We start from the raw sequence: 24,398 nt of genomic DNA, 5'->3' as shown, positions 1-24,398 counted from the left end.
AGCTGTTGGATGGAGCACCATCTAACAAAAAGGAGCTGCAACAGAATAAGGATGAAATTGAACTGTGACACTGAACATACTGAGAAATATTTTTCATTCCACTACTTGTTTTCATTTTTCATCATCTTTTTCATTTGCAGGCCAGAGGTAAAAAGCGTCAAAAAGGATGGTTTCCTGCTAGTCATGTCAAACTGCTTGGGCAAAGTAGTGGAAAATCCACTCCAGCTCCAACTCCAGGTGAGCTGAATGAGTTTTCTAATGGCTTTAGTGTGTGATGTGTGTTTTCTTAATAGTCCAAGACTAGATTTGAAAAGTAGTGTTTCATCCCTGTAAGGATAGACATCAACTTTTAAGATATTTTAAAGTGTTAATTCAATCATAGATTTGTTGAGCTTCCATTTGGAAAAGCAAGAATTTCAGTGTATTTAACATCTTTCACACCTCAGGATGTCTCACCGCCCCAATGAAGTACTCGGCCACTGTTGTAATCATAGAATAATACAGCAGAGAAGGAATCTATTCTCCTCAGCACCCCTGTTCCAAGTCATTGAAAAAATGATTCAATTAGTTCCATTACCCTGCTCTTTCCCCACAGTTCTGAAAATGTTTTTCTTTAAGTATTTATTTTATTTATTAGTCACAAGTAGGCTTACATTCACACTGCAAAGAAGGTACTATGAAGATCCCCTAGTCGTCACACTCCAGCACCTCCAAGTGCACTGAGGGAGAATTGAGCCTGGCTAGTTCACCTAATCAGCACTTCTTTGGACTGTGGGAGGAAACCAGAGCATTCCACACAGACACAGAGAGAATGTGCAAATTCCACACAGACAGTAACCCAAGCTGGGATTCGAACCCAGATCCCTGACACTGAGAGGCAGCGCTAATCACTGAGTCACCATGCCGCCACTGAGCTACGTGCCACCTGATTCACCGGGTTGCCTTTGAAATTGACCATTGTATCTGCTTTCACTACTGGCGTAGGCAGTGCTTTCCAGATCATCATTTGCTATTTTAGTTTCCTCAAATCACCTTTCTTCTCATTTATTTCAAGTATGTGTACTGTGGTCATTGAACCTCCTGTCACTAGAAACAGTTACTTCTTATTTATAAGTGCCCTTCATGATTTCAAACACACCTATTAAATTGGCCTTTAATCTTCTTTATTCTCTCGCCTCTTCTCATAGAGTCAACATAAGGGTTTTGTGACACAGGAGAATTTGTTACTGGATTACTCATCCAGTAACATTAGCAGTGCATCATCCATCCCAAATTGCTTTGAGAACGTAATAGTGGCTCTTTTGATGGCACTGGGGAGGGAATTACAAGTTAGGAATCTAGCAGCAGGGTGAGCAGTATGTTTGGCCATTGAATATATATTTTTTAAAGTTTGCAAACCTAATTATGGTTTGTACATTGTGTCTTTATAATTATTTGAAAACCTTCTCCTAATCATAATTATGTCTCTAATTCTTCAACACTGGTAGTCCTTTGCAGTTTAATTTGTCATTTGCCTTTTTTGAGGTGTAGTTTCTCTCGATGCATGCTCAATATATACTTAGACACAAATGATTTTTCTGGCAAACTCACTCAGTGGATTTCAAAATGTTTTTTTCTTTCCCAGTGTGTCAGGTCATAGCTATATATGACTACACAGCCGTGAATGAAGATGAACTCAGTTTTTCTAAAGGACAGTTAATTAATGTGCTAAACAGGGATGATCCTGATTGGTGGCAGGGAGAGCTGAATGGAATAAACGGCTTATTCCCTTCCAATTATGTCAAGATAACCACAGAGTCGGATCCAAGTCAGCAGTGTAAGTAATGAAAACCTATTCAAATATTATCCTACACGGTTGAGAGACAAACACAGGAAAAATAAAGTTTAAATAGTGCGTTAATCAATTGTGACTGTGTTCTAGTGCAGCCAGATAAGAGATAAAAAGATCAGTGTGATGACATCAAGTGAAAATAGTCCATACAAATTTAACCTGATGAGGAAGCAATTTGGCCCTTTTAAAAAATTTGCAAACCAAGGTTAGTTTTTCATTCTGTTGCCTTGTGGCCTGCCTGTCTTTCATCTAAAATGATATAAAAACACAAATGCTGGAAATCTAAAATAAGATAGCAAACATTGAGAAAACACAGCAGGCCCATTAGACAGTGTAAATTGAAAACCTGATTGTTGATCAGTGGTGCAAATAAAAACAAGATCATTGGCAAAAATTGACACAACAAAACATATTGTGCTGAAAAATGTTACATTTGAACTGACATTTTTGGAGCAAAATCCAGACTGATGCAAGAAATGATCGCAGAGTCATAATGGCACAGGAGGCCATTTAGATCTATCGAGAGCTTGCTGGCTCCCTGAAGAGCAATCACTTATCAGAAATTAAAGGAAATGCAGCTACAGTATAAAAATGCTGACCCATTACAGGTGGCAAACCCATTCAAAGAAGGATCATTAGTTGCAATAGAGGTAAATAAATTAGTCATGCTTATAAACTTCGCGCTGACCATTGGTCGGTATGAATGTGACTGAAATGAACTTAATTCTTAAGTATGGCTATTCAGTGATCTGTGAGATTCACCTGTATTGACAGGCTGTTCTGGAAAAAAGTCATTTTGCAAGCTTTACATTAATTTTCCAATGTTGTTTCAATTCATGGAGGGCTCTGCATAAAATTCACTTATTTCAAGCTGCTACGAATGCCCAGTATCATTCATTACCTGATGCATTACTAAAGCATACAGACCAGCAATTGTTTTTTAGCTGGGCAATAGTGGGGTCATTGCCATTAACTCAGTCCTCTGAGCTAGTGGAAGTTAAAACGAGGAGAGGTTCTTATTCCTGAACACTATCCAGTTACTTCTGGCTATTTGATGAGAACACGTTTTGACTCAGCTGTGGTTCTGTATGTGATTTGAGTTGCCTCGCTGTCTTAGCTTGCAGTACTGACGAAGCCTTACCAAAGCAAGAGTCTGACTTCAGAAGAAAATTTTGGGGTTGGGTATGGTAAAACTCAGAAATGGATGGCTTCAAAAGTAGCTTTATAAATTGTGATCTAATGATTAGGTGAGTTTTCTTCCAGTTCTCAAGGGAATATGTCTAATGTCACTGAAACATAATTACTTCTGACACTGACCGGTATCGTGGTCAGACTTAAAGCCCAGCCATCACTGTCTTTTCATCACTTCATACCTACAGATGAAATAGGATTGCAACTTCACGTTGCCCCACTAATTGTGGAGAGAATATTTTTTGTTCTGGTTGCTGAATATCATTCCTGTGTATGAAAAGGCAGCCTACTCCTGCTCTCAGTTGGCTGCTAAGTCTCTATTAGCCCTCACTGTGATTTTACTTTTAAGTTAGAGGTTTCACAAATTCAAGCAGCAAATTTTATTTCACAGTAATGTCTACCAGGATGGAGTAACAACTTGAATAGGGACACAAGTCTGTTCGATGATTTAATTGGCCGATTTGTGTCTTATTTTATTTATCTGCCCTTGTTCCAGAGCCCTAAATAGCCTTGCCTAACAAAAAAAAATGTCAGTTTGATTTTTTCAAATTTTCCATTAATCTAACCTCTCAGCTTTTTGAGGGAGAGACTTTGAGAATTCTAAAATCCTTTACATGAAGAATTGTTCACTGACTTCTTGTTCAGAAACTCGCTTCTCTGCTGCAGTGAATGCCGATCAACAAACAACTCAAGTACATTACCAAGTAGACTTGTCAACTTGTGTCTTAATTTTTTTGAATTTTTATCAATATAATTTTGTTTCAGTAGTTTGGTTGGTAAGTGTGCAACAACATAAAAGCCAGGATTTAGATCATTTAGTATTTGATTATTAAATGATCGTAGATCATTTAATATTTGATCTACGCTGAGTTAGTTGATCTTGGTGGGGAGGCAAAAGGACACTGCAGCTGACCAAAAAGCTCTTGAGCAAGGGAAGGGAAAAAGTCTGAGTTCTGGCCTCTTGTTACTATCAAGTAACTCCCCCTGGAAAATTTACCTGAATAGCCTTTGAGCAAGGACAGGACTGAACCCAGGGACAGTGGCCACCCCTATCTCCACCATTGAGCAGCTCAGTGACAGGGTTCACCTGAAGAATGTTCAGTTGGATGCAGGATCAGCACTCAAGATACCATAACCCAAAATTTCTAAATTTCAAATTTCCTATTTCTTATGTTCAAAACAAGAATCAAGGCTTTCAGGAGAGCAGGAGGAACCAACAATTTTTGCTAGAAACAAAGGGAAAAGTGGAAAAAAATCATAACTATTGGTTTCTTTAAAGTGATATTATTTTGGCAAACGCACTACATCATTGATCCAATGCCTTGTTTTGTTATAAGAACTCATAGCTGATGAGACGGGTGATAAAGCTTGTTTAAATCTCAAGCTGTATCATTCTGTTCCTCATTCCAGCATTAGATATGGCCTGTAAAATTGGCTTAAAGCACATTGTACAAAACGATCTGATGTTGAACCATTTTATAACTGGATTATATAATTTTATACTAATGTCTTCCTTAGGAAATATTATTTAAAACTTACAGAAATATCTAAATATGTAAAATTTTAACATAATTTTACCATGGTCATCCTTCCTTAATTCGTGAATTTTTGCTCTTAACTCTTCACTTTCTGACACAAAACTGTATACACCTTTGAAATTTCATTTATTGTCCATAGTTACTGTGTCTTTCTTTCTGTACTTCTACCTTTTCATCTATAAATGTGTTCTGTTTTCTTATTTTTGTTTCCTCATTTTATTTTTTAGGACCGTATTGTTGCCTTCTTCTCAAAGTCAGAGTATGAAAGCCCTCAAAGAGACCCACTATCCCCAGTTTCACTACAGGGTGGACGCTGGGCATACGCACACAGTCTTGATCAAACGAATGCCGCATGATTAATCCTATTTATTAAATATTGCAGAAAACTGATTAAATAATATCTATCATTTAATTTATAGGGCTTTCAGTTATTTGGTTGCTTGGGTAACTCGTGATCTTAGTACATAAGCTACTCAGCTAACAGTGAACCAAATGAATTTCCCATGAGTACAATCTTTGTGTGTAATTGTAATCGAGGCCACAGCTTTGAACCCATCTGATTATTCACCTGTTACACAACTGTAGTAAGGTGGAAAATTCAGTGGTGGTTTTAAAATATGTTGCTCCTCATCACATTTACCTGCAAAGATGTCAAAAAACTTTTTAACTAACCTTGATGTTTTCTTTCCCCTGTCCCTGAAAGTGAAAGCCCTATTAATTCGTATTTCACAAGTTGATTTAAAGGAAGGATAGTGGGTCTTTCTGTGGCTTTCTGCCCTGTTGCCTTCAGTGTTCCTGTGCTTTCTTGTCCCATCATTCAGACAATTTAGACCTTGTGCAATCATTGGAATATTGTACCTTGTAAGATGGGCTTTCCTTGCTCCGAAGTAAAATGTTGTCACAAAAAGACCCACTATTAGTATTAATAATAGCCATTGAAATGTAAGTGTTTATGCTTGCCCTGTCCTGATGAATCTTTTTTAACTCTTCAACCCATTAAGCCATGTTTGGATACCCATCTCAAGTTCAGTGACTGGAGACCACAGCCAAATATTTTATTCCAGGCGCTCATGTCGACCATTTACACATTTTGTCAGTCGAACTGCTGTGTTAACATATTCAATACAGTGCCACATACATGGAAATTTTTCCATATTATCGAATTTCTCTAAACTGTACTGTATTAATTAGAGTGTATCCATGGCAGTGCAATTCATAACATGAAACAAGGGCCCCTCTTGGCCCTTTACTCTTTCGATATTTTCTCCTCCGTACACGCCTGGGGATTCTATATGTATTCCCTCCTCAGCTGTGCAGAACTGAACTGAGATTTATGGCTATATGTCTCCTCCTTTTGCTATCCAATGAGAGAAAACAAGGGGATAATATTAGGAGGCAGGACTACCTCAGCATGCATAGTTCAAATAAAAATACTTCAGTAAAGCTGTAAATCTACCGATTTTGTTTCTTTCCATTCCCAATTTGTGTGGGCGAAATGCCTGGCCTCCACTAAGAAAGTACCTCAGTGATGCCATTGTATTTAAGCTCACATGTTCCATCACCCTGTGGTGCAGTATGTTAGTGTCTTCCTGAGAATGGCAACCTGAGCAAGAGGATGCTGAGTTGCAGTCCTCAATAAAAGCTAGTAAGGGAAAACTCCTGTATGGGTTAAAGAGTTAAAAAAGTTCTTGGGTAATGTCTGAATCTGTTGCTATGTGACAAGGTGAAGGAAAAATCTCCTTCAGAATCTATTTTCTGGGAATAGTCTTTGTTGAAGACTAATTGAAGGGAGCTATGCTATAAAGGTAGTCTTTATCAGTTGCATTAAGAAAATCAGTAGCTTTACTGTATCTTGGCATGCTTGCTTTTTTAATTCTTCATCAAGTTAGATAGCTGGAACAAGCAGACACATGTTTATTTTGCACCTTCATAAAGCTAGCGTGTCTTATAGATAGTCCAAAGGTGGTGATGTATATTTTGTGAGGTTACATAGTATTGTACATAAACCTTGGAAATCTCAGAAACCACGACCTTGGATTGATTGTATCCATTTTATTATCACAAAGTGGAAGCATTAGACTTGAATGCTCATGTATTGTAGAAAAAGGAAATGTGGTATGGCACCTTTTTGTATTGTGTATATATTTTTTTACTACTAATCCAGTTATTCCACATAATTTCTGAGTTAATTGGTGATTTAGCTCATCTTAAACTAACAGATGATGCACCATTTTGATAAATCTTTTTGTTTTTGGACAGTGCAGTGCAATACATTAAATTATCATTAAAGCTGCACTGCCAAATGACTTTGTTTTTTGCCTTCCCTGTAAATTAAATTGAAATAGAATTTACTTTGAAGGTAATTCTTTTCAATGGGACTTAAAAATGGCAGTGTTTGGCCTACATATGTGGCTAACCCATGTTCTTGTACCTGAACTCTGGTTTACTAATAGGAATTAGAGGTCAAGAGCAGATCTCAGTTTTGTAAATGCATAAACTGTACACTCGCCATTGTTAGTTCCCTCCAGAAACAATCATGAAGACATATCAGTTTTATTTCAAACCTGATTTATTTACAGTGAAGCTATTCTAGATGGAAAATGTAATTATAGGCAGTGGAGCTTTAAACCAAGGTGGATAATTCAACCGGGTAGATTAGACTTTAGTTTTGGTCAAGTTAGTTCATCTCTGCTTAGCGCAAGATACTATTTCCAGCAAAGTTTCAACCAATTAAACAAATTGAGAAGTGTGTAGTTCCTGCTCAATATTAAGCCTAAGTATTGAAGACAGAGTCCTACAGATGCAATATAATATTTTCCATTAAGTATTAGCATGAACTTTAAGACATAGCTTTACAACTATGCAAGCACGGTGGTATCTTGTTATTACTCTGAGTGCAAAGGTCATAAATGCTGCTTATAATCAAATTTGCACATACAGGAATTGCCGTGTACTATACCAGTGGCACCGAAATCAAAGACAAACTGGAATTTTATTAAGAGTTTTGCTTACATGAAGAAACTGCTTCCATCAGATCTACATATAAATGGACTTGCGTGTATATGCATTTATCACTATTGTACTATGCAAGTTTTCATTAAATATATGAATTTGAGGGTACAAGAGTGTGAATTTTCTATTTTGTCTTTGTCTAACAATCACCTTGATTGAATTTTGTATTTTTCTCATTTATCGGCCTTTTTCTAGTTATATTCAGAGACGCTTGTTAACATACAGATAAAAAGTGCAAAAATCATTTAAAGGCTTTGTTTGTTAGCTCAGGACAATTTTAATTCTTAGCCACTTAATTGGCCTGCAAGGGGAGGGAACTGCGTAGCTGTCAGCCACAGCAGTTGACAACTCATCACAAACTTTCTCAAGACTGAGTGATCTGATTAACAGAAAGTCTGTAAATACAAGAGATGATGCTCAGCACAGGTGTGGATGTTCCACTTAATAAATGCTCATCAGATTAAACTATTGAGCAACATATTTGGTACAATTAGTAATCTTAACTACAGACCTGCAGTTGACACAGTGTGCTGGAGGAAATAATCAGTTTACCTTATCTAGGTCCTTAGATGTTTCAAGTCATTTGTGGACCCAAGCAAGATGGTATTCCTTGTATTTGCAATTTTAGCCAAGCCACAAAAATTATCTACAGTGAAGTAAGATTCCGTTTGTTATAATGAAACAAATTTGTAATAAATTTACTCAGAAGTTGCATGAATTTTCAGTCTTTTGCAGACTGGGCAACTCTAGTCCTAAGTAGTTTTATTTTCCTGACAAACACGCTGCTTGGCCAAACCTTGGGCTGAAAACTCGTAACTAATTGAACATCATTTAACAGAGTGAATTGCAAAGTGGAAAAAGGCAGTTTATGAGGATAAGATCCAATATTCAGTTGTCCACAAAGGTGTTGAAAATAAAACAACAACTATTTGACATTTGTTAGAAGTTGCAAGCAGAATGTGCTTTACTGCAAACTGGATTCTGTCAGTCATGCCCACGTGGAAAATGATCTTAACATAATGAAAGTGAATTCCACGTTTTCCTAGGATTTGTATATAAATAATTTTTGATTTCACATTTGGCATTTAACCAGTAGTAATTGAGTTATGATTATATTTGAGGTATATTACACCTCTTATGAAAGCAAAAAGTTTAAAAGATTTTCTTATAGTTACTGTACATACACACGATAAAACAGTACACTGGAGTATCTCATTTGCTGAACTCCTGGCAGTTTTGACCTGAGTCCTTAACAAGATGTCCATTTAAAAAAAATAGTCAAACCAAAAGAAATTATATGGTTCCTGACCATGTTTTCTGGCACCCTGAAGGCTTGCCCAGAAATCAATCACTTTTGAAATGTTATTACTGATAGCAGGCAAGCACGATGGGCAATTTCCAAACAACAAGGTCCCACAATGTGATTAATAATCAGTTAACCTGTTTTTACTGGTGTTGGTTGAAGGTGGAATTTTGGCCAGGACTCTGAGAGAACGCCTGTTCTTCAAAATGCCCATCAAAATAGGCAGATAGGGCTTTGGTTTGACTTTTCAATCCAATCACAGCATCTCCAACTATGCAGCACTCCTTCAGTCATACACTCAAGTGTCAACCTAAATTATGTACTAAAATCTTTAAGTGGGACTTGAACCATTACTTTCTAACTCAAAAACAGGATTACTACCAACTGAGCCAAGCTGACAAATAGAAAGTGTTTTGTAATTGGAATTATAAAATCCACACAGACATGTTATTCCATTGTTACAACTTACAAACCCATCTATAGTAATGTGGAAGGGGGGAAGCTATTTGAATTAATTTTCTTTTCCTTGAAGAAATAGTAATGAATTCCCAACTACTTATTTAAAAATAAAAATTGAATTTTATAAAAGTTAGGAAAAACAATGCCATGCATTGACAACTTTCTGAAGTCTAAATGGCACAGTGGTTAGCACTGATTCTCACAGCTCCAGGGACCCTGGTTCAATTCCCGGCTCGGGTCACTGTGTCGTGTGGAGTCTGCACATGTCTGTGTGGGTTTCCTCTGGGTGTTCCAATTTTCTCCCTCAATCCAAAAGACGTGCTGATTAAGTGCATTCACCATGCTAAATTCTGCCTCGGTGTACCCAAACAGGCGCCAGAGTTGGCGACTAGGGCATTTTCACAGTAACTTCATTGCAGTGTTAATGCAAACCCACTTGCGGTACTAATAAGTAAACTTAAACTTAAGACTTAATATCCAGTGAACTTGTTAGTTAAATCTAGAAACAGTTGGCTCAGAAAGCCTTCAACGTTCTTTCAATTTTTGCAGCTCTATTTTTTTCCCCAATTCATTACCATTTCTTCATATTACTTAAAAGCCTTATTTCACAGGTAATATTTATTGTACATTTAAATCTTGATTAATTCCACATTTCTGAACTTAACCCTTTGTATGAAAATATTTCTTACAGATTCAGTTTTAAGCAGCTAAGTTGTAATATTAAAATCATGTTCCTTTGATTTTAGATATCCCTACTTTGGAAAAAGCTATTCCTTATCTGTCCTGTCAGTTGTATTTATTGTTCTAAACTTATCAAAAGATCTTACCTATTTATTTTAGAGTCTATACCATGAGTTTCCCAGTTACCATCTCGTTGAATCATATGGCACACTTTTCAAGAACAGTATAGCCATCCTAAATTAGCAGTCTATAACCCAAGTAATAGTCCACAGTCAGGTCTTACCTGTAATTTTGTGGTAATGCATTACATATCTTGTGTGGGATAGCTCACTCTATCTTTTTGCACCTTCAAAGTAGCTTCTAATGTCCTCCACACCTATGCTCCTAAATCCTTTATTTCAACTATTCCCTCCTTAATTAGATGGTCTTCTCATTTTTTTGTTCTTTTGCCCAAAGTTTGAGATTTTTTATTTACAAATTTAGCTTATTGTCAGATTTTGCCTGATTATGCTTCTGCCATAGCCTTGGGATATTTTATTACATTAACTATGCCATATTAATGCATACCTTTGATGTTAGGTCAATAGGGCATAAACACCCTTCCCAAGACCAGACTGATTCTTTCCAAAGTGGTTAAAGTTCCAAGTTATATTTGTTTTGTCCATGTTTGATTCTGGCGCATTTTCTCTTCTTGAACTATTCACAGCTTTTGACAGTTACCCATGCCATCAGCCTCCAGCATTTCTCTGTTTACCAGTTAAGTGGAACAATCCTCTCTTGAATCCAATCTTCCATCAAATTGTAACCAAACATCTCAGCAATGGTTTTTCCTGTTGCCCCGCATATTACCTTTAGAGGATCTCAAGGATCTATATTTGGCCTACTCCATCCCTTGCGTATAAACTATTCCTTGGCATAATTAACCACAGGTATTGTGTCTTGTCCTGCATGTATACTAATGACATCCATCTCTACCTCTCCACCATCCTCCTACTGACTTCTCAGTTCCGTGACTGATAAGAAACTGTGTGTTTCTTTTTTTTTGATTGTCAATTTTTCCTGTTTTCTTCTCTCTTTCCCACTTGAAAGTGCTAACTCTTGTTTGGACTGCTAGATACCCTCTGGTACTTTGTCCAAGTGACCGTTTCTCATGTGTGACCTGGACAGCAAAGGCTGGATTTTCATGGAGTCTTCCTGATTCCCACAAACCATTAAAAATGGAAAACAGGATTCTAGTACAGAAAACCCTACCCCATTTCTGACAGATCCAATTTTTTGCCAGGAGAAAAAGAGTTGAGGACATGAATTACCCAGGAGTGAATCCCGAACTTGGGAAGGCCACTTGAACTCAAGGCTGGGTTTAAACATATCCCATTTTAGCTGTTGCAAAGAGCTTAGCCTGCAGTGCAAGAGTTGTGAATTGATGGAGTTAACCTTGAACAGAAAATAAGGTCTGTATATCTATCATAAACTGAAGATTTTTAAAATGCCCTGCTTCTAAAACATGAAAAAAGGCTGTCAGTGAGAGTTATAAAATTATAAAAGTAACGCTGCTTGACTGCTTTGGGTGACAGGATTAGGTTAGAACCTGATCATGCAGTATAAGTAGAACACTTTGTTGACATTTCCCCAAGGGTCATCATCATGCCGTTATGAATGTTTGGCTGAGTTTCATAAACCACAATTATCGCAGCAGAGCATTCGGAGTTCACAGTTTGAATAACAGTTTAAAGAAGATTAAAGAATTAACTTTTTGATCTGGGTCTGAGTAGAAATTTGTTTATTTTTATAACAGATTAACTACTTTAAAATCTTTAGGTTTTATAAATATGAGTATTTTTCTCTGTTACTTGTGTAGCAATGTGAGCTATATAATAAGATTATTAGATTTCTTTTCCTGGCTCTTGAGGCCTGCCCACTGGTAGTTACTGGGTGAGTGGAACATAGGAGCAGGAGTAAGCTAATTGACTTCCTTGAGCCTCCTCCACCATTTAACCAGATCATGGCTGAGCTTTGAACTGCATCATTCCACATTAACCCCGTATCTCTTGATGTGATTGGGATCTAGAAATCTACCGACCTCCGCTTTAAACACCCTTAATGACTAAACCTTCACAGTGGCTATGGAGTTTGCCTGGAAGTTATGAGAAACATAGAGAATGGCTATGCTCGCTTCAAGGCCGGAAATTCCTGCCTGAGATCAACAGATCTTGGTCTACCCCTACCCTCTACAATTCTGGTGGTGGAAAATTTTGCCCAAAAACTAGAAGTAGGCAGTTTGCACCTTCGAGCCTGCTCTGCCATTCATTATGATCATGGCTGATCATCAAATTCAATATCCTGATCTCCCCTTCATCCCTCCATCCCTTTAGCTCCAAGAGCTATATAGTAATTTCTTCTTGAAATCAGACAATGTTTACCATGAGACCATGACTTGGCAGATGGGAGGGACTGAATCAGCATTGTTGGCATAGAGATATGAGGGGTGATGGGCAGTGAATAGGGGCATTTATTGACATTGAGTTGGTATAGAGAGTCTGAGGAGCTATGGGATGTGGGTGGGGTTATAAGGCTTGAGGGCCTGGTACCTAAAACAATTGGGGCAGCCCCAGACAACCTCCCCATCACTTCATCTCCCTGTGCCATCTAAGCTATGCTTCTAGGGGCAGATCTGACTCTATCCATCAGATAATCCAGCCCAGAAATTGCATATTTCAGGGTACTTTTTACTAAGTTGTAAATGAGTAAAAGCCAATGTTACTAGGCCTTTTTGCTTTTGGTGGATCCTTTCTGAGCATCATCCTGTTCCAACCAGCAGCCCACACAAATTGTTTCCATTAGGTATAATGGTATTGATCAGAAGCCCGTGTTTTCCCATTTTTGGCAAAGCAACACTTCTGCTGCCACCATTGCTGATGTCAGTTCAGACTTGGAACCAAACCCAGAACCTTCTATATGCTTTAGTTACATATTGGATGGATTTTAAGTCCACCCTGCTCCTTTGACCAGGGGAAGTGTTGTTTGAGATCAGTCCACTTACTCATGGAAATACTACTTTCACCAGGTAATATCTTACCTTCACCAGCTCTGAAGTGGGCCAAAACTCCCACTTTGGACAAGTGAAGGTCTAATTTAATTGTTAATGTTGTAAGCTGATAACTTAATTGCTGTAGAAATGTGATTTCTTGAACATCGAGGTTGCCAGAGATATTTTGTTGCACATGACAGAGTGGATAGAAAAGGCCAAGGTAAGTAAATGATATTAATCCTCCAGAAAAGTAGGATGAAATCCTCAGGTCCCTCTTGCCCTGGCTCTTCCTGTCATACTGAGATTCCCACACTGACATATTGTTTGAGAACCTCCACTCTCTCCCCCTCCCAACTCACGCCAAGGGCTTGTTTCCCTTGGGTGCACAACGATGGCTGGCTCCTGCTTCTGCCCAGCAGCCTTGAAATCACGCCTCCTCTGTAACTGCCATCCGCTTCAGGTACCTTTCAAGCTGAGGTTATTATCTTTACAAGCTGAGTCACTGGCGAACTTGCATTGATTTTAATGCCCAGTTGGAAAACTGATTTGTTATTTGTTTCCCCTGCAAACAAAATCTGACCTTGAGCTATTGAACTTGGTCAAGTTTAATGTTCAAAGTTGATACAAACAGTTTTGGTCTGAACAAAAGAATCTTTCTAAACCTGTTTCATCGTGATTTGAAAGATTCCCTGGTGAGAAGGGAATGGGAGGAATCTCCTTAATTCTGATTAGTAGAATCTACGCTGAATTTTAGGTGTTCTAATTTTCTTATGCTTTGCTAGTGGACAGGATGAGGAGACACTGATCATTTCACATCACTGCAGTTTATGAAAGTAGCCCAGAACATCAAGCATCCATTCAGTTATTTCTAAATGAAGATTAAGTCTAATTCTTCACAACCTAGTAGATACTCCTTTGAGTTTATATGGCTCTGGCCTTGTCTAAACTCCAGATTAAATGTTAGGCTAACGGTGGTTTCCGTCTCATGCTATCACTATTGCATTTCTTATTCAAAGATCAGTTTTGCTGTTTTATTCTCATTGAGCAACTTGTTGTGCCAGTTTATTTGGATTCTTTGAACAATTGATGGCCTTCAGTTGTTCCAACATAAACCAACCAGTTGGCAGGTGAGAACATTGTTATACTGTCACCAATGGGCAATCGGGGAACTCGAAGTGGTTTACAAATATACCATCAAACCTAATGGTCAGTTTGTGAAATAAAATTTGAAAGGGTCCACTGGCAACTTCAAATTGATTGTTCTGTACTCAATAATGGAAAGCTAACCCAAAGTTAAAGAGCTCTAGCACCTTCATTCTTTGAAATCAGAATCTCTTAAGTTTTCAATTAGTCTTTCAGATCAACTGAAAAGATGTGATGGGGTAAATTGGTTGTCATCAGATTTATCATATCTATAAATTAACCACCTTCATGAGTATCTTTGCTTTCACTAAATCTTTTGAAGCCCATATTGCTAGCTGTTGATTCTCATATCATTGTCTAAATTTATGGTTTTTTTACGCAGTACTTTGTAAATACATATTTATCTTTCATGACTTCAGGGTGTCCAGTGTTCTGAAGGCAAATCTGAAACTAATTTATGCTTGGCAACATCCCATGGACAACAATTTAGATAAATTACCAGTTATTGGGCAAGAGTTTGCTGCCAAAGAAATGATGTGGATAACAGTATTTGCCATTATTTCATTTAACCATAAATGCACAGCAATTTGAAACCAAAGTTAAATGCCAATATCCAAAAGTTACTGTCAGAGTTGCAGCACTCCACTTCGTGAAAATGGCATTTTGCTGTTTGTCTCATGTTTTACATGCATTGAATTCTATTCAATTTGTGTATTTGAGTGGTAGATACAAATTAAGCTCATCACAGAAAGTTCAGTTTTCTCATTACAAGTCTAAGTTTTTTTAACGATGTGATAACTTTTTTTAAATTCATTTACAGGATGCGGGTGTCACTGTCTAGGTCAGCATTTATTGCGCATCTTTAATTACCCTTCAGAAGGTGGTGGTGAGCTGTCGTCTTCAACTGCTGCAAGCCCTATGGTATAGGTATACCTATAGTGCTATTAGAGAGAGAGTTTCAGGATTTTGACCCAACAACAGCGAAGAAATGATATATTTTCAAGTCAGGATGGTGTGTGACTTGGAGGGGAACTTTCAGGAGGTGGTGTTCACATGTATCTGCTGCTTTTGTCCTTCTAGATGGTAGTGGTCATGAGTTTGGAAGGTGCTATCTAAGGAGCATTGATGAGTTCATGCAGCGTATTTTGTAGATGATACATACTGTTGCCACTGTGTGTCAGTGATGGAGGGAGTGAATGTTTGTGGAAGGGGTGATACTCAAATGGGCTGCTTTGTCCTGGATGCTATTGGAGTGCACTGATCCAGACAAGTGGATCCATCATACTCTTGACTTGTGCCTTATTGGTGGTGGACAGGCTTTGGGGAGTCAGGAGGTGAGTTACTCGTCACAAGATTCATAGCCTCTGACCTGCTGTTGAAGCCACAGTATTTATATGGCTGGTCCAATTCAGTTTGGTTTGATTTGATTTATTATTGTCACATATATTAGTATACAGTGAAAAATATTGTTTCTTGTGTGCTACACAGACAAAGCATACCGTACATAGAGAAGGAAAGGAGAAGGTGCTGAATGTAGTGTTACAATCATAGCCAGGGTGTAGAGAAAGATCAACTTAATATGAGATAGGCCCATTCAAAAGTCTAATGGCAGCAGGGAAGAAACTGTTCTTGAGTTGCTTGATAAGTGACCTCAGACTTTTGTATCTTTCACGTGATGGAAGAAGGTTGAAGAGAGTATGTCTGGGATGCATGGAGTCCTTGATTATGCAGGCTGCCTTCCGAGGCAGCGAGAAGTATAGACAGTGGTAATGGACGTGAGACTAGTTTGACTGATGGACTGAGCTTCATTCGTGGCCCTTTGTAGTTTAGTGCAGTCTTGGACAGAGCAGGAGACATACAAAGTTGTGATGCTACCAGAAAGAATGCTTTCTATGGTGCATCTGTAAAAGTTTCAGGTCAGTGGTAATCCCAGGATGTTGGTAGTGGGGAATTGAGCAATTGTAATGCCACTGAATGTTGAGTGGTAGTTAGTTTGTCTCTTGTTGGAGATGGTCATTGCCTGGTACTTGATTAGCATGAACATTACTTGCCACTTGTCAGCTGAAACCTGGATAATATCTGCATTTGGACATGGACTGTTTCAGTATCTGAGGAATCACAAATTGTGCTGAACTTGTCGGCAAACATCCATCATGGAGCCTTTTGCTCCAGTGAGTTGTTTAATTGTCCACCACCATTCACTGCCTTGGATAAAGCAATGTGGAACCACTTACGCCCAAATAGTGTAGCCATGGATACCCTCTAGGTCTAGCACTCGCTAACATTTTCATCCATTTCTACCAGAGTGATAAGTTTAATTGAACAAGCCCTAACCTCCTACCCATACATATTTCTAGTATGGAGAGGATACATTCACAATCTTCTGAATCTGTAGCCACGTGTAAAAATTCCTCACACATCTTGATGTGCTGCACCCCAATGCTCAAACTCACTTATGAAATGGAGTAATCTAATGCACTTCTTTTCCTCCACATGCTAGTTGACAAATCCGCTAATGGGCTCTCCACTGCTATCTTATTGCAAACCTATCCTCACCGGTCAATATACATTATAGGGCGCTTATAGATTATCATGTGATGTGTATCATGCCAAGTGTAAAATGAGCCAAAGGTCCCATTTTCAGACCTGGAAAGTGCCTGCTCTACTTCAAACTACCCTGGAAAGACAAAGTATCTCAAAGAATTTGAACAACAGGTTCAGCAAGTTGTTTCATGCTGCTCCAATGAAGTGGCGACATGAGTGGTATTTTACACTGTCTGCTCAATCAGATGCTCTGCCTACCACATAAGTATGTAGGCCATATGTCCCAATAAGTGGCTAATCAAATCAAACAACATCTTTCTCCAGTCCAAAGATGTATGGGTTATGTGGATTGGCCAGGCTAAATTGATCCTTATTGTCAGGGGGATTAGCAGAGGTTACAGGGATAGGGCCTGGATGAGATTGTTATCTTGCAGGTTCGATGGGCCAGATGGCCTCTTTCTGCACTGTAGGGATTTTATGGTTCTATGTTTGTAACAGACAAAGTACAGACTACTCAATGAGCCCGCACTTGCAAAACCCAAAACAGAAATGGGCGGTACAGTAGCAGAGTGGTTAGCACTGATGCTTCACAGCTCCAGGGACCTGGGTTCAATTCCTGGCTCGGGTCACTGTCTGTGTGGAGTTTGCACATTCTCCTCTTGTCTGCGTGGGTTTCCCCTGGGTACTCCGGTTTCCTCCCACAGTCCAAACTTGCGCAGGTTAGGTTGATTGGCTGTGCTAAAAAATTGCCCCTTAGTGTCCCGAGATGCTAGGTTAGAGGGATTAGCGGGTAAAATATGTAGGGATGTGGGGGTAGGGCCTGGGTGGGATTGTGGTTGGTGCAGACTCGATGGGCCAAATGGCCTCTTCCTGAACTGTAGGGTTTCTATGATTCTATGATGATCTGTTCTTAGATGTGATTCAGTGACTGGGCAGCACTTGCTGAGCAATCCTCTGTGTTAATAGCTACATTAATGATTGATTTAAGACAATCATTCAAGCTCAAAATGTAGCTGCTTTACACTTGCTCGATGTGACATACATTCACACACAGACCTATGCGATGTAAACAAAAGGAATATGTTCAAGTCTTGTGCCTTTTTTGAATTGCCTAGAAGCATGCAGCACCTCACTGCTTTCTTCGTGGCCTCATCAAATCAGGGAAAACTTGCCAACCAACTTGCACTTTTTTTCCTGTAGTATAAATAGTATAAACTGTTATGATCATTTGAAATTTGACAATCTTGTATTTGTCCTGATGAGTGCAAGGCAGAAAGCTTTAGCACAGAGTCTCTTTTCTTTCCACATTATTTTCAGTTGTTCCACTTTTATTTCACAATCATTTAATTTTCTAGATATCCTGTTTACCTTTCTACAACATTATCAGCTTACACATTGTTACCCTCTCAGTTGCTCAATGAGCAAGTCCAACTCTCAGCAGTTGCTGTAAACTCTACTACAGCCAAATCTGATGCAATATGCTTCTGGTTTGGTTAAGGAATGAACTTTGGTCAGGGCAATGGGAGAATTCCTGCTCTTTTGCAAGGAATATCACAGGATCTTTTATCTCCAGATGCACAGTTGAGCAAGACCATTTCACTCAAAGAGCATCATGTTCAACAGCCTAGATTATGGAGGTCATTTTCATCTTCTGTGTTTGTCAATACATTGGCAGATTAGAAACTACCTGATTTCGAGTTGCATTGAAACCCATGCAGCAGTTTATTAGCTAAGTGGTGCAAGTATAATTTACTGAAATTCCTTTCTTTCCACCATCTGTCACATCAACATTTGAAACTGTTAATCAATTATTTTCAGTTTTTTCAATGATTTCAATCTTAAGTTCAAATAAACCTACTGGTTTTTGGAACCTCGATTAGGCTTAGAGATAAGAAACTTGTGAGGAAAAAGCATCTATTGCATTCACTACAAGTTTTGTAACGTGTGAGTGAAGGAGAAGGAGGAGGTCTGTCTCGGTTTTTAAGAATTAGTCAAGTGCGGGATATGCAGATCATAGCAAAAATTGAAACCTAATAATGGAATTAACTACATAGTGGATTCTTTCTGGTTGGATTTAGCAAACACATGTCTAGATCTTTCTGATTTTGTGTTGATTCCAGTTCATTGACTTATTTTATGTTCAATAAATTTGTTCAGTAGTTTATAGTATACCAAAGCCTGATAGAGATTGCTACAAAATATGGGATCACATGTTTTCTATTAACCCCTGGATAGTATCATATTCACTGAGATACTAGGCAGTTAAAGACACACTGATTGATTTACACAAGTGAACATTGACATTGAGCCTGAGGAACTATGCTGCATTCAACTAAGAAAGATCTACATTAGTTTTTATATTTGTTCATGGGATGTGGTTATGGCTGACATTTATTGCCCATCCCTAGCTCTCCTGACAAGGTTAGGATTGGCCCTATTTCAACCACTGCAGTCCTTGTGATGTTAGCACTCCCACAATGGTATTGGGTAGAAAATTCCAGGATATGGACCTAGTGACATTGAAAGAAAGGAATTAGGCTGGGGTTCTCCCAAAAAAATTCTAAGTGCCCAACTTGCGAAAAAATGGGAGTAAACCCCACTGGTTAGCATGATTTCCAGAATGAATCTCTGACACCGCATCGCCGGCCTCCCAGCCCTCCTTGGGGCCAGCCCCGATGTGTCAGGTTGACGTTGTCCAAGGGGCACCCCCTCCCTTACCCCTGACCTCCTGGGGGGCCTCAATGAGCCAGCGGATTTGGGCTGGCTGTTCCCTGTTAGTGAGGAACAGGAATAGATCCCACTGGAGGGAACCACTCTAAAGACGGGAGGATGTTAGCGGGCCGGGAGACTTCAGTCCCAGCCCACTAATCAAATGTAAATGAAGATTCCCATATTGTAATCAGCTCCATGCTGATTTCCAGTGCGGAGCTGATTACGCTGGAAATCTTAGTCTGGGAGACTCGCGGAGGCCGTGGCACCCAGTGGGAAGCCCATGAAACGGACTTCACTGATGTCTCCCAGCCCACTGCAAGCCAGAATATGTGTGATTTGAAAAATTACATCTGTTGCATTCCCATTAATTGTAATAAGCTTAAGTAAAAATGAAGGAAGGAAAAATGGATGGCATTTCTACTTCATGGATGGTGTTGAAATAGCTAAAGATGGAGTTGAAAAAGACTTACTCAGCTTTTGCAGACACAATGCTAAACATGTCTAACCATTGCAGAGCAGCAATTAGCCAAAGCATGTCGACTTACGTTAGCCAAAAGAGTGAAACAACAAGTTGTGATCAAGCTGTACTCAAGTATTACACCCAAATCTGATCACCAAGAAGTAAGGGAGGCATTTGCGTCTTGGAGGCAGCAAAGTACAGTAACAGCTGATCTGATACGTAAAAGGTTTACACCGTAAGGAACAACTGGAGAAACTTTGTTTTTTCAGTTTGGAAAGGAAATATCTGAGACATTGTCTTAGAAATGTTTACCAGATGGGGAATGGAAGACCTATATCCAGAATATTCAAATTGAGTTGTAACCTAGAACCAGGCTGGCATGGTGGCACATTGGTTAGCACTTCTATTTTATCAAAGGGAAGCAGTTTTGAATTCATATTGGTAAGGTGCCATGTCAAACATTATTGCTGAAAATGAAAGCTCTCGATGTAAGAGGTAACATTTTGCCAAGAATAGAAGATTGGCTGGCTGACAGAAAGCAAGTAGGCATAAATAAATCTGAAAAGGTGGTTGGTAGGATGTAATGAGTGGTGTGCCACAGGGTACAGCGTTGGGCCTCAATTTTTTACAATTTACATAAATGACTTGGATTAAGGAAGCAAAGGTATGGTTGCTGAATTTGCTGATGATACAAATATAGGTAGGAAAATAAGTTGTGACAAGAACATAAGGAGGCTACAAACGGTAGGCTAAGTAAGTGGGCAAAGGCCTGGAAAATGGAGTATAATGTGGGAAAATGTGAACTTGTTCATTTTGGCAGGGAAAATAAGCATAATATTCTATGCATTGAGAGATTGTAGAACTCTGTCATGCAGAAGGATCTGGGTGTCTCAGAGCATGAATCGCAAAAGGCTAGTATTTATGTTTCACAAGTGGTTAGGAAAGCTAACAGAATGTTATTGCTTATCGCAAGGGGAATTGGGTACCAACATAGGGAGGTTATGCTTCCATAATACAGGGCATGAGGGTGATGAGTCATGAAATACTGTGTACAGTATTGGTCTCCTTATTTAAGGGAGGGTATAACTGGGTTGGAAGCAGTTCAGAGAAGGTTTACTCAATTAATGTCCGGATAGGTTGGGTTGTTTTATGAGGGAAAGTTTGACAGACTAGGCTTGTACCTGCAGGAGTTTAGAAGAATAAGAAACAACTTGATTATCACATATAGGATTCTGTGAGGTCCCGACAAGGTGTTTGTGGAGAGGATGTTGCCTTTTTGTGGAGAATCTAGAAAGGGGGGTGGGGGGAGCGCGTAGGTGGCAGGTGGTTGTATGTCTTTGGAACTATCATCCGTTTAATATTTTTAAGGCTGGAAATAGGTAGCGAGGGTTTGAAAATTTATCGGGGGTAGGTGAGAATGTGAACAAGGATAAGATCAGATTAGCCATGATTTTATTGAATGACGGAGAAGGCTTGAGGGGACGAGTGGCCTAATTATTATAAAGTAAGTCTAAGACTAAAATCACAATGTTCTTCAAACAGTGATCTAAACATGGAATAGATTTCCAAATAGAATGCTGGAGGTGAAAACTCCAGATTCAGTTAAGAAACTATTAGATGCAAGAGTCAGGGATTGTAGGGGCTTTCTGAATCAGAGATGTGCCAAATGACCATCTTATTGTAATTATTCTATCATCTAATGAATTCACACTGCTCACCTTCCTTTAGCCATAATGAAGGAGGAGGAAATTTTGTTATGTAAAAAATAGAATCTTCACAATATCAATGTTGGACCCATCAGTCAGAAATTGGCTTCTATGATGACGGTTTTGATGATTTTGCCCAGTGGTAATTACAAGCATTGGAAGCAAGTTATACCATGAAGCTAACTGTTTATGGCATGCTGCAGTATATCAGCATGATATTTAGTTCTGTCTTGTGGAAGAAGCAAATGTGTTAATTTAAAAATATAAAGTTTGATAAGATATTCTAATTTAATTGATTTTGAATGCTCCTATTATTCTCTTTCTATTCTCTCTGCTGCTTCAAGTCACTGCATGATAGTTGTCCCAATAATGGCAGGTTTCTAAACATCAGTTATAGTTGAAAGCCACCAAGTTTAGATTTTCTGTAAATCCTACTTCACCCTTGACAACTGATTATTTATGCAATGGTTGAGATAAACTCCTCTATCAATGGATGTAGGAATTGTCTTGATTACTCATTTTCAATCCAACCAATGAGACTGTGGACTACTACCAGTTGGCACTGGTTGTACATCTGATGTGCAGATCGTTGATTTGGACATACAGGCCTATACTTGGATAAATGTTGCAATGTAAGTTTACTAATGGGCAAGAGTGTAACTGTTCTATATGCAGTTCTGTTGCAAATTCCTGTAACTACCAGTCTTTTTGATAAAAACAAAAGTTGCAAATACTTGGAAAATATGCAAGTGTTCTAGTGTCTATTTCATGCTTTTTTTTTGTTTTTATTCCAATTCAGAGTCTCAACAAGTTGACATTTCCGATCCAAGCTGAAAAGACAGGGCTCTCATCTCCTGTCTTGGGCTTGATCTACATGATCCAAGCTGATTGGAGTAGGCATAGCTCCTCCTCCAACACTTGGTCTCACTTGCATCTTAGCCAAAAGGCCGAGGTGCTGCTTTTAAAAATTGCTTCAAATGAAACTAAAATGTAACCTAATGACTTCAACCAAGCACAGCATGTTGATATTACATAAGAACATAAGAAATAGGAGCAGGAGTAGGCCATCTAGCCCTTCGAGCCTGCCCCGCCATTCAATAAGATCATGGCTCATCTGTCACATTTGATCTGTTACATTTGATCTTGGCCAAAAGGCTGAGAAGTTCAGAAATATTAAGAACATGGACCAAAGTAATGGTTTATACACCACTTTTGGGTTTCAGAATTGGTCTTGCCCCACAGGTAAACATATCCCTTGAGAGAAATAATTAATCCTAATGTGGCTGTGCTCTGAACCTTCTGACATGTTCAATTTGCTGGTTAATATGCATCTGTCTGTGAGGAACAGAAATGGAGAACAGCTGCAGGTCAATGAGGAAAAGTGCCTGCACTTGGGCTGCCTCCAGCAGATGCATTTGCAATTTCTTGCTTTATTGTTTGAGAGGGGGAAGAAAATGTTTGTGATAGAAAAGTATCACATAATGCGCATTCTCCCTGTGCTTGCGTGGGTTTTCTCCGGGTGCTCCGGTTTCCTCCCACACTCCAAAGATGTGTTCTTAGGCTGATTGGTGTAAATTGTCCATAAATTAGTGTCCCCTCAATCTGGTTTCCAATGTGGAGTGCCATAAGCGTAGACAAGGGTCATGGGTGGAAGAGGGGACTCACAATGTTAAGATGGCAGCGTGGGCTCGTTGGGCTGAAGGGCCTGTTTCCCGTGCTGTGTTGTTCTTTGTGCTTTGTATAATTTAAACGTGCTACTATGAAATATGTGAAGCTCAAAAACATACAGTCCTCAGTAATATCTCTCAGAATGGGGAGAACAACATGACCAGTTAAAATAGCAAAAAGATCAATGCCACCGATTTTCAGTTCCCATGAAGAATACATAATTCAAAATATCATTATAAATCATGAAATCTCATCTAATAAAAATGATATTTTTCTTATTCATAAACTGTAAACCCGTCACTTTGAGCAATAACCTTTAAATATTGTTTTGGATGCCATTGTTTGAATGGATGGCTTTAAAATATTTACAGCAAAAATTGTTCTGATAATATAGTTATTGCTGGCAAGGCCAGAGATGTGGTATATTTGAATTTCCAAAAGAATTCAGTAAGGTGCCATTGAAAGGTTATTGCATAAGAAAAGACATTATGCTGTTGGGAGTGATATTTTTAACATGTTTAAAACTTCATGTGATATTCTTTTAATATTAGCACAGCTAGAGAATTGGCTAATAAGCAGGAAACTGAGAGTCGGGACAAATGAATTATTTTTAAGTTGCCAAATTTTTGATCCTTGTGGCATCTCACTTGTTGATGCTGGGTCCTCAACTATTTACAACCTCTAATAATACTTGGATGAAGGGACCAACTGGATTATATAGCAAAATTTGCTGATGCTACACAGATGGGAAAGCAAGTTGTGAAGAGGAATCAAGGAGTCTACAGAGAGATAGATGACTTAGTGGGAAAAAATAATAGGTCGCTTATAATTTGGGAAAATATGAGATTGTCCACTTGGGTTTAATGGACAGACACTGCTTTGTTGCACAGGGATCTTGGTGTTCTTATACATGAATCACAAGAAGTGAGCATGCACGTATATCAGGTAATAAGGAAGGCAAATGGAAACTCACCCTTCAATGCAAGGGGATCAGAGTGATATAGTTGCATTGGAAGCAGTTCAGAGAAGATTCAATAGGCTGATTCTTGTATGAAGGGCTTATCTTATAAGGAAAGGTTAAGCAGGTTGGGCTTACTCATTGGAATTTAGAAGAATGAGAGG

At 38.8% G+C, this 24,398-nt stretch overlaps 1 protein-coding gene across 4 annotated transcripts in view; it reads left to right on the top strand.

Annotated features, from left to right (window-relative positions):
- LOC145344979 (intersectin-2-like) overlaps positions 1-24,398 on the top strand; it is a 213,215-nt gene that overhangs the window by 164,390 nt on the left and 24,427 nt on the right. For 3 of the 4 annotated variants that reach the window (XM_080192400.1, XM_080192401.1, XM_080192399.1), the window contains 2 exons: positions 141-237; positions 1,625-1,816. In XM_080192400.1, coding sequence (XP_080048526.1) covers positions 141-237; positions 1,625-1,816 — 289 coding nt within the window. Of the gene's footprint in view, positions 1-140; positions 238-1,624; positions 1,817-4,787; positions 7,671-24,398 lie in introns of those variants that run through there. The other variant, XM_080192402.1, reaches the window with a different exon arrangement.

The sequence above is a fragment of the Carcharhinus amblyrhynchos genome, chromosome 7 (assembly GCF_965287045.1).
Source record: "Carcharhinus amblyrhynchos chromosome 7, sCarAmb.v2.hapA, whole genome shotgun sequence".
Taxonomy (NCBI): Eukaryota; Metazoa; Chordata; class Chondrichthyes; order Carcharhiniformes; family Carcharhinidae; genus Carcharhinus; species Carcharhinus amblyrhynchos.
This window is presented reverse-complemented; position numbering and strand designations above follow the sequence as displayed.